We start from the raw sequence: 10,453 nt of genomic DNA, 5'->3' as shown, positions 1-10,453 counted from the left end.
TGCGTGATAAAACGATAACATATTGTGTATCTATCCCATTTAATCCTAAATAGAGATGTTGTATTATTATTATTATTATTATTATTATTATTATTATCGATGTCATTGTTTTTCGTTAGTTATTCTACACGGAATGACGTGGTTCTTCTTTCTGGTCCCTGTGTGTGCCCTCCCTCTCGGTCTAGGTCATTTATCTCTCTTTCTGTTTCTCTCTCCTGTCTCTCCTCTTCCTCTTTCTCTGTCACACACACTTTCACACGCACTTCACTTCAACCCAAACGCAGCGCCACACGCTCAGACCTGTGATCACGTCTTTGCAGCTAGCGCAGACTTTCCACAGCTGTGCGCAGACCTGCACAATCCCAGCGATCCCATTGGTGCAGCCGCGCAGACCTGCGGACCTGTGCGCTCATCCGGCAGCAGGAAGAAGGAAGTGCGCCGCTGCCCCGCAAAGCAGATTCATTGCGCTTCTCATTGCCCTGCAGTCAGCTGGCCTCCGTGCAAACACCGCCTGACCTCAGGTGAGCTACTATTTGCTTTTAAACATATGGAAACACCAGTGGGAGTCTGTTAGCTTGGGGGTGACAGCTAGAGATACTGTTATAAAAAGAACAACTATGTTTATAGTTCAGGTCCAATAGACCCAACTTGGGTGTAGTTTTAAATTAACTTAACTATCCGCCACCGACAACAAACACAGCGTCTCTCAGGGCCGGCGTTGCATGATAACAAAGCGACTCTGCGTTTGCAATTGTGTGTGTTGTGCATTTGCATTGTTTTTGTATTGTTTTGCTAAGTTGGAGAGGTCAGTTTGTGTGTGTGTGTTTGTTTGGTGTCCCAGCTGTTGTCCGTCTTGGGGGACGACAACGAAAACAAACAACGTATTTATCTATCCGTCAATGCATTTGTTAAGTTCTCGCCCTGCGTTCCGAATGGCGTGTTCGGTCGCCTCCCGCGTTCGATCAGTTCGATCAGTTCGATCGCTCAGACTGGCACTTACAACTAAGCGCACACAGCTGTGTATTCACTTTGTTTTTCACTTGTGACATCTTTACGTGAGAGCCAGCGAATAAACGGAGGAAAATGCGAACGGACATGGTTTCTAGGACGGGCAGTGTCTTGTTTCGCAATTATATTCGTTTAGCAGATCTGCAGAATCGCGCCACTCCCATTGGTGGAGCCGATCAGATCTGCGGACATCTGCGCAACCAAGTACGCGACCACAGGCTGCGCGTCGAGTCCTGTGACTTGCGTTGATCCACCGTCAGGAAAACCTCAAGAGTCAAACATCTGAACTTTAACACTGATATCGGTGGTGGTGGAGTTACTGATAGACAGGCAGTGAGCAAGTTTTTTAAATTAATTTCACTCCGTGTGCAATCCGTGTTTTTAAACCACTACGCCTTCATTTCATGTAGGAAAGAGAGACAACAATCAAGCAGATGTACGTTTGATGTAGTTTAAAGTGCGGACACAACGCCCAGAATAAAACGGAGCATCCTCCAACACTTCCAATGTACTTCTGCAATGTGTGTTGGGATGGGGTATTGAATACAGGGGAGTTTCAAGAATGGTTTAAATGGCTGGAGACCTACTGAGAACCACCCACAATCAGTAAGTAAGTGTTCCGGTGTGTCAATAGGAACACTGACCCTGTTTGAAGCCGACAGCTGAACGCACCGGCCATATGCAGACGGTCTCAGCATTGGGGGCATCATTCAGGTTGTACGGGGATGTTTCTCTTATAACGTTCAGTGCAATTTGTGATGCTTTGGCAACGTTTCTTGTGAAAGCTGTATGTCCGTCCTGGGTAAGGAATGTCATGGCTTGGCGTTTATTCAGACCATGTAACTCGACGTGGATAAGACTGTCTGCTAAGTAAATGTAATGATAAAGAGGGCATTGTGTTCAGTCTGGATTCTGACTCATAAGCCTCTTCATTGTGGGCTGCTACTGTGTAGCACGTCTAGTCACACTGAGAATTACTGATGTGTGTGAGAAATAGCCAGTGTGTTATATAGAGAGAAGTGTGCATATGGGCATTCTGGGTGTTTAAGTTTCCAGGTTGTGATAAAGGTCAGATCTCATTACGCAGCGTGGAACCCGTCCTTACTGACACCAAAAACCAAGTACAACCTGGGGGGGGAGGTTCTACTCGACCAGGACGCTGTCCCTCAATGTTGTACCGGGGGCCTCTGGTTCCTAAGGGCCTGACTGCAGGGCCCCAGGATGCTCAAGTGTCCAGCAGAATGCTCCGGCTCTAAAAATCAGAATACACTCCCCGTCACTGCGTTGGTGCCTCGCGCAGCGTGTCACACAGGGGATCCCTCTACCGTATTACCGTCTCTGCACTGTGACGCAGAATACACAATGTGCTTCATCTATTAATAATAATATTAGTAAATAGATCTGTATCCAAACCAACTTCACAATCGGACAATGTTTTCAATAGCATACAAATTAGAGTACTTTTTGAATTAGACCTCTTTCCTAGACTTTTAATTCTTCTGCTAATTTTAATAATAGTTGTAGTAAGTTAGCCTATATATTCACAAAATACAATGTTTAAACATGTTATCTTACAGTACAGTACATCTATTTGTCACACTTGTTTCAGAGGGATAACTAGTTTCAACAGCACTATTATTATTGCCGCTAACAGATTTAAATGCATGTTCTACCTGACTTTGTTTTTGCAAGAATGTGACGCACTGATGCAGAAGATTGGAATGAACTTTTGTTTGTTTAAGGCCTAAAAGTTGGAGAGCAAGTTTCATTCGTAGCTGCTTGACCTTTTCCCTGCGATACAGGGGTTGTGTTTTAGGTTTTGTGTAAGGTGGAATTAATTAATTCATTTATGCACAGCCTTATTTTGTAACCATATTTGTTTTTAAGAGATGTTCGATCAGATATTTAAAAGATCTTCGCGCAGACACAGGCCTAGTTTAAGTTGTGGTAGCTGTGCCGGAAGACAGTGTAACCGATCTGATTTTGTAGCAGTGTGACGGGTATAAAGACTCTTTCAGGGCTGTGCACGGTTGGCAGTGTGATTCTGTTATAAACTCAAACCATTTTGGGTGTCACATGAGAGATCACGCACTGAGTCTTAACGTTTTGCTGAGTGTGTGTGACTCCTGGGTGTCTGCAGTAAGTGTTTGTTAACTTCCTGTGTGGATTTCTTTAAAGTGTTTTTTTGCTGCTGTTCTGCAAGATGTGGGTGAGAGTGTGGCTTTGTGTTATCAGTATCTATTACTCGGTTACATAGTGTGTGTGTCTCCCTGTTCTCACTGGTGACTCTCCATCTCCGCCCCAGGTTTCAGAGTGCCCGTGACCATGGACGAACGCAGAGACCTCCTTCAAAACATCCCCAAGCCACCCACGCTCAACACCCCCAGCCTAGGTACCCCTGTGACCCCCGACCCCCTCACCTGAGCCCACACAGCACAACCGCATCATGAGCCAAACTGAACGGTCGTCCTGTGTTTACACACACACACACACACACACACACACACACACTGTATTCTTACTTTATTTTCTTGACCCAAATCTGTGCTCCACAAGCCCAGAGAAAATACGAGTCGACGCACAGGTCCAGTTCAACGCACAGCGTCATTTCAGCGAAGGGACTAATAGTGTTTCAAATCAAGGGGGTGAATAGGTTTGACTGTGACCTCTCTCTCCACAGTTATCTCCAAAATCATCACGAGTGCCATCCCTGTGGCCCAGATTGTGATCGGTGAGTATGGATACAAACTGTGACGCATGCACACACACACCAGACCTGGATCAAATATTTATTTTCTGCATTTCCAATTACTTCAAATACTTTCACAAAATCTTTATTTTCAAATGTATAAATTGTATCCTGTTTCACAATTACTACTTGAATGTATTTGACTTTTAAAGTGTTGACATGTATTGTGCAAATACTTCAAATATGTATTTCCGTATGTGTTTTTCAGTTATTTGTATTTCAATCTATGGCTTGTATTTTCAAATAGTCTCATTTGTACATCACAATAAACTCAGCACAACATATTAACTCCATATTATTAATATAATAGTGCATTACAGTTCCAGCTGGGTAATTATTCATGTAAAGCTTTCAGTATTATTTCATAGTATTTCATAAAACCCTTCAAATGGCAATCTGTACACTGGTTCTTATTTTAATTATATTTTTTGTTAGCTGTGGTGTCAATTTCACCAGTGTACACCAGAGCATTATTAATACATTTTGTCAATGTCACAAACAAAAACGTAACTATTTAATATGTAAAACTAAACGATTACTGATTATGAATCGAGTTATGAGTAGTTCAGTTACAAAAGTAGTACATTGTGATTTGGTACATTTTGTTCCCCTTAGTACGGTACTATGCATAGTTAGTCCGTAGCTGGAGTGGGTCTAAGTTAGTCCCATACTTTGCCTCCTCTAGAGGCAGTAGCAGTGGTTTAGGGGTTTGCTGCAATGGAGACCTTTTTCCGACCGCAGCTGAAGACTAACTTCAGCCGCCGAGTTTGTTGCAGTGGGTATTTAACCTATGGACTAGTTCATTACGGAGCTGTGCGTTAACCACGGGATTGTCTCCGGTTAGTACTGCTTTCAGTTCGTTGCAATTGACCTTCAAGTCTCCAATTGACTCTTTAGACACCCCATTTTTCTCTGTCTCGTCTCCTCCCCCACTGGGTAATAGAGGGGCGCAGAGGAGACGAGTTCTCCCGCTCTCCTTGTTGGGACTGATTGTCATTAATCTTCTTCTGTTGTGTTAATGTTGTGCAGTGCTTGTGTTGTTGTGATTATTGCAATGCAACTCATTGATTTAAATACAAATGCCTGAAAATGGAGAATATAAAATACTAGTGAAAATGCATAACTGAAGTCTTTGCAAATACATATCAATACTTTTTTAAAGTACATGCACACACACGTTGCCATTTTTGTGGAGACTATCCCCCATTGTTTTATTCTTCTCCCCCTCCCCCAGGCGTGCTGTACCTGCACGACTGCCCCCGCCAGCGCTACATCCCCATCTACCTGGTGGTCTCGGGGGTCTTCACGGTGGCCCTCAGCCTGCTGGCCTGCCTGCCCTGCACTAAGAACGAGGAAGAGGGCGGCACCGGGGGGCTGCTGGGCAACGTCTGCACCACCTGGACATCGCTGGCGTCCCTCTTCCTCTTCTGCTGGTTCATCACAGGTAAGGGGCTGTGCCCAGCCGGGGGGGAGACGTGTTGTGGAGTTAGATTCTATCTCCAGGTGTGTAGGAGTAGCCCCTGTGTAGGTTCTGTGTACTTTAATGGCACAGACGGCCGGCCTGCAGTGCGGGTTCGAGGGTGGGAAGGGCTGTAGCACTGCAGTAACAGAGCGGAGAGGTGGAGGATGAGTCTGATCTTGTCAGGCTTCTATGCAAATGAGTGTGGAGCATGGGGGGGAGGGCTGTGCAGTTTTGTGGTGTTCTCGGCTATGTAGTGTTGTGTTCTGTGCTATGGTGGGGGGGGGGCGGGTAAGCGCAGTGATGCAAAAGAACTAATGATATGATAATAAGTAACAAACGTGTGCTTTCAGTTTTGTTTTGTGTGGATGTTCCCTGCCAAGAACTTTTAAGTTCACTATTTGCTTTAAAAAAAAAAAATCTTAAACGATCGTATTATCAAACCGTTGGAGCCCAAAAAAAGCATCCTCTCCTATAATATATATATAATAGTATAATAGCATTACAAATATGTTCCTGTTTAACGGGCTACAAAGAGTCAAACTGAGAATGACACTTGCTCATGGACGACCGTAATTACTCAATGAGTGTATCTGACATAAAAGCTTTACCCGCATAAGTTTAATGTTCTTCAATTAGTTGAGAATAAGAAGTATCCCCACATGGTTTCTGTAACTGTCCGCAGGGGATACTCTTGCATTGAGGTTCATTCAGAGACAGTTGCTGTAGAAATGTTTCCTCTGCGGACACCTATTCCACTGACTCTCACCACAAATAGCTTTAGTTCCTATCGCAGCTTGTAATGAACCCATATACAGAGTGCATTAAACATTTTTATATGCGCTTCTATTAGTATGTCTGTGACACTGGTTTACCTTGCCCGCTCCCTTTTCTGTACAGTGCCGTTAGAATACTGAGTTTATAGAGAGGAACGGGGAGTGAGATGTCGGATAGCGTTGCCAGTACGAAGTACAGCTTTTGTCATCTTAATGTCTTTCCGTTTTTGTGCAACGCAGCATTTAAGTTTGTTGCAACGTGTCTGAAAGACGATGCATGACCGAGCCCAAACCGTGGACTCCTGCCCAATAATAAACCCAGTTTGATTGCCCCTGAGAAAGTTGCCTTGTTTTTTCTCTGCCACAACTTGGGGGCTCGCTGTACAGCCAGTGGGGCCGCAACCCTGGGCCCGAAGTGCCTTCTGTTTTTTTTAACTATATAAAGATATATTAGGTATCATTAAACTGCTCAGTTGACGTGATTTGTTGGGCTTAATCCAGGTGTCCAAGACGCAGTGCATAACATTTCTACTAGGCTAGTTCATCGGGGGCTCCAGGCAGCTGCTCACACAGTGCTGAAGCTAATGAGGGTTGTGTGTGCGTGCCTGTGTCTGTGTGTGTGTGTGTGTGTGTGTGTGCACGTCCATCTGTGCTCTGCCACCCTCCCAGGGAACGTGTGGATTTACTCCATCTACCAGCCCAACTACACCCCCGGAGCCGCCGACTTCTGCAACAAGACGCTGTACCTGTTCGCCTTCTGGACGACCACCCTGGTGTACATCCTGCTGGGGGTGCTGCTCGTGGGGGGGTGCTGTGCCTTGCTGTGCGTGTGCATCTGCGGGGGCAACAACAGTGGGATCCTCAGAGAGGATGTTTAAAATTCCCACCCACCCACCCATCATCCACTCGGTGCGAATTCTTATGCCCAACATGTTCAGTTTCTCTCTCTTTAGCTCTGTCTCTTCCTCACCTGTCGTTCTGGTCTGTATTTTAATTGCACTAAAGTAATTGTTCATTAAATCGACCCTCCCACACACAGACGCACACACAAGTAAATTGCAGCACTGTCTTTTTCTTTTGTTTTTAACAAATTTCACTTGCATAACGATGAAAAAACTTGTCTTTCAAATATCCCAACATGGCCGTTTGCTTCCACAATCTGCTCTGATCTGTGTGTGTGTGTAAGTGGTTTGTGGAGTTTGCTGCAGTCCCCTGGGTTGGCTGTGTGTTGCTCTCTCTTTCTCTCTCTTTCCGAACATGAAATGCACATGCACTTGCTACACTAAACAAAGAAACCCCTTGAAAGGTACCCCAGTATTGAAAATGTTTACGGCTTTTAAAAGAGAGAGGGATGGAGAGAGAGACAGATGTGTACAAATACACCCGTGCCCTCCACTCAAGAAAATCTTCTCCATATCAACTGATGTCCGACTGTCCTCCAGCTGACTGTGACAGCGTGTGATTTTACGGTTTAATTGAACACGACTGTGCCTTCATAATGGGCCTCTAATTAAACTTAATTTCCTGTGAATTCATTACTTTTTTATTTATTTGTATATGTGTGCCAATTGGATTTTCTGTTGTTTACACCATTGTGTTTCACAGATGAGTGGATATTAATGTACCCTCTGTTAGAAAAGCATTAAAAAGCCAATCAGAGCTTAAACACACTTGGAATCAGTGTGTATGACCTGTGCCTTTAAATATTGTTTTGCCTATAGGAGACCACTAGGTGGCGTCTGTACCCAGTCTGCTGAGACTGTGGTGTATTAAATTGTTTGCCAATAAAAGTGTCAGGAATGTCTCGAGTGTCTTGCCGTCTGTTAAGAGTGGTCCCGGTGTGGGGGGAAGTTAGTTGGCCAGAGATTGAACGTGCAGGATGAGGAAATTGTCTCCATAAACGGAGATACAAATACCACTGCAGATGGAAACCTTTTGACAGCTGCACTCCTATATAAATCATAAGGTTCTCAGTTATTTGTTTTGCTTAAATTCTCTTTATTGAAACAAATCACAATGCTTTCATGATCACCTCATCTGCAATCCAGCTTGTCGTCCGGAAGGTGAAGTGACAGAAATATACTGTGAAAATAACATCATAGCCCTTTCCACACCGATGTGTCTCAAAGTGCTTTACAAAGTTAAAAACAAAAACACATCCGTAACATCCATTAAAATACATAATGGTAGAAAACAAAATACATTACAGAGGACCACATGCAGTAGAGAATAAAAAGGTTTTCATGCAATTTTAAAGTGAGAATTCCACAGGGAAGGAGCGACAACTAAAACTACGCCCATGAGATGTGATGCATTCTGGGATTGTGGCCATGCATTGCTTTAGATGTAAGCTCAAATATTTTTAAATAAATGTGGTAATGGACAGGAAGCCAATTGAGAAATTTGAGAACCAGAGTAACGTACCTGTTAAAATCCTAGCTGCCACATCGATCTGCAATCGATTTATAAGACGAGCAGGATGGTTAAGAAAAAGTGCATTACAGTAGTCCAATCAGGAAGTAACAAAGGCATGAATAAGAACCTCAGTATCCCTAGGACACAGAATGACTGACTCCTTCCTTGAGCTGATAAAACCCATTATTTACCATTGAGGAAATGTGTTTTTCAAATAAGGGCCCAAAGTCTAGTTGGACTCCTAAACTGTGAAGTACCGAGGAAGTCTAGATACCATCAGAACATGAGAAACCAGGGAAGGAACAGAGCTTGGCATTAGATACAAAACCAATAACTCAGTTTCAAAAAATAATTTGACATCCAAGTTTGTACATCTTGAAAACGGGCACCTAAGACTGCATCAGTGACAGAATTGATTTTTTAATAAAATAAAAGGTTCCTGGTTAAAGACAGATGTATCCCAACAAGCTGCCGTCTAAAAATGTGCTTAAAATCTAGGGTGAGAACCGTCATCCTCATCATAATAGTGTCAGTATTTAAGTTCACTTGCAGCTGGAAGGGCAAGGGAACACGGGAAAGCAGTATATTATTATATTTCTCAGCAGATGCCCTTTTTGTCCAGGGTGACAAGATATCAAATGTTTACATAAAGGGTACAACAGCAGTGTCCCCCACTTGGAACTGAACCCTTAAACCTCCACTCAGGAGTCGAGAGTCCTAACAGGTAAGTCACATTTCTGTGAGGTCTTGATGTAATGTTCCCATCAAATTCAAAATGAATTGATAAAACAAAGTATTTGGTCCATAAATGACAGTGAACATGACAAAATGTAAAGCGAGACTGGAATACACCAGGAATATTAACTGAACCAAGCAGGGAAGCAGAATCTGCCAAGCTTACCATAAAACAGAAAGGGTTTATGGTGGAAAAGTTGTGTAGTGTCATTTACTTGTGTCACAGCTTTAGTGTCAACAATATTGCTGGTTCAACCTGGGCTAATATCATCATAGATTAAGAACATAAGAAAGTGTACAAATGAGAAGAGGCCATTTGACCAATCGTGCTCGTTTGGTGTCCATTAATAACTAAGTGATCAAAGGATCCTATCCAGTCTATTTTTGAATGTTCACAAATTGTCTCTTCAGCCACATCGCTGGGGAGTTTTGACTGTGACGACTCTGTGTGTGAAGAAGTGTCTCCCGTTTTCTGTCTTTACGTTTATAAATGAACATGTATTCAGACGCTTCTCTGGGTCAAGATTGGGGGTGGATGGTCTCTGGCTGTGGATCCAGGAACCCAAGTCCCTTTTCTAACGTGGTTCCTCTGGGGAAGATGAGGTCTGACTCGATCACATCCCTCCGAGTGACACTGCTGCCATCAGGAACCAATTTACCTGTGATTTATCCCAGGAATCTGCAAACCGAGTGTCCAAAATGTGATGACATCACTCGCCAACAATACAATTACAAAATATATCAATTTTAGGCCTAGAACAGGTAAAAGTTTAAAGTGTTGTTTTCCACCAATGCACGATGTTGACCTGTGTCTGGAAACGAGGAGAGGGGTGGGATGCGGCCAGGCACTTAGTTGGAGTTTTCAAGCATTTGTGCCCTCTGCGCTTTCTTGTAAACCGCAAGCACGGGCGCCAAGATTTCCGCGACAAAGCAACTGAAAATGTCCTGCACGTCCAGGAAGTACGTCTCCCGGTAAGATAACTTGTGGAGCGGTTTCTTATTCCCCACAAACAGCACGTCTGCCCGCCTCATGTTCCCCAGCACCCCCATGTGATACTGCAGGCTGAACTCAAAGTCTTCTGCCAACTGTTCACAGGGCTTGAGGATCTTTGGAAACAGGTTGTTCTTGGTCTTGTTGTTTTGGGCAGTCGTTTCATCCTCCTCGTGCGGAGTTTCAATTCTCAGCAGGACGCGCTCCTTGCGAGCCGTGTCGTTGTACACGAGGCACTTGGTCACGTAGAGCAGTCCGTACTCTTTATGTTCTCTATAATTTATATAACTTAAGGTCGATAGGTCCTTGATGTTGAATTT

At 43.8% G+C, this 10,453-nt stretch overlaps 1 protein-coding gene across 1 annotated transcript; it reads left to right on the top strand.

Moving 5' to 3' along the window:
- Positions 1 to 365: 365 nt before the first annotated feature.
- LOC136768423 (transmembrane protein 272) lies at positions 366 to 7,796 on the top strand. The gene is made up of 5 exons (XM_066722638.1): positions 366 to 521; positions 3,314 to 3,400; positions 3,689 to 3,739; positions 4,992 to 5,201; positions 6,662 to 7,796. The coding sequence occupies exons 2-5, from the start codon at positions 3,334 to 3,336 to the stop codon at positions 6,868 to 6,870; spliced, it is 537 nt and encodes a 178-aa protein (XP_066578735.1). The 5' UTR covers positions 366 to 521; positions 3,314 to 3,333; the 3' UTR covers positions 6,871 to 7,796.
- The last annotated feature ends 2,657 nt before the right edge of the window (positions 7,797 to 10,453 follow it).

Source organism: Amia ocellicauda, chromosome 14 (assembly GCF_036373705.1).
Source record: "Amia ocellicauda isolate fAmiCal2 chromosome 14, fAmiCal2.hap1, whole genome shotgun sequence".
Taxonomy (NCBI): domain Eukaryota; kingdom Metazoa; phylum Chordata; class Actinopteri; order Amiiformes; family Amiidae; genus Amia; species Amia ocellicauda.
Note: the sequence above shows the minus strand (reverse complement) of the source record. Positions and strands in the feature narration are given on the sequence as shown.

Coding starts and splice junctions, on each gene's coding strand:
- LOC136768423 (XM_066722638.1), top strand. CDS start 3,334: ATGGACGAACGCAGAGACCTCCTTCAAAACATCCCCAAGCCACCCACG. Junction 3,401..3,688: donor GCTCAACACCCCCAGCCTAG/GTACCCCTGTGA, acceptor CTCTCTCCACAG/TTATCTCCAAAATCATCACG. Junction 3,740..4,991: donor TGTGGCCCAGATTGTGATCG/GTGAGTATGGAT, acceptor CCCCTCCCCCAG/GCGTGCTGTACCTGCACGAC.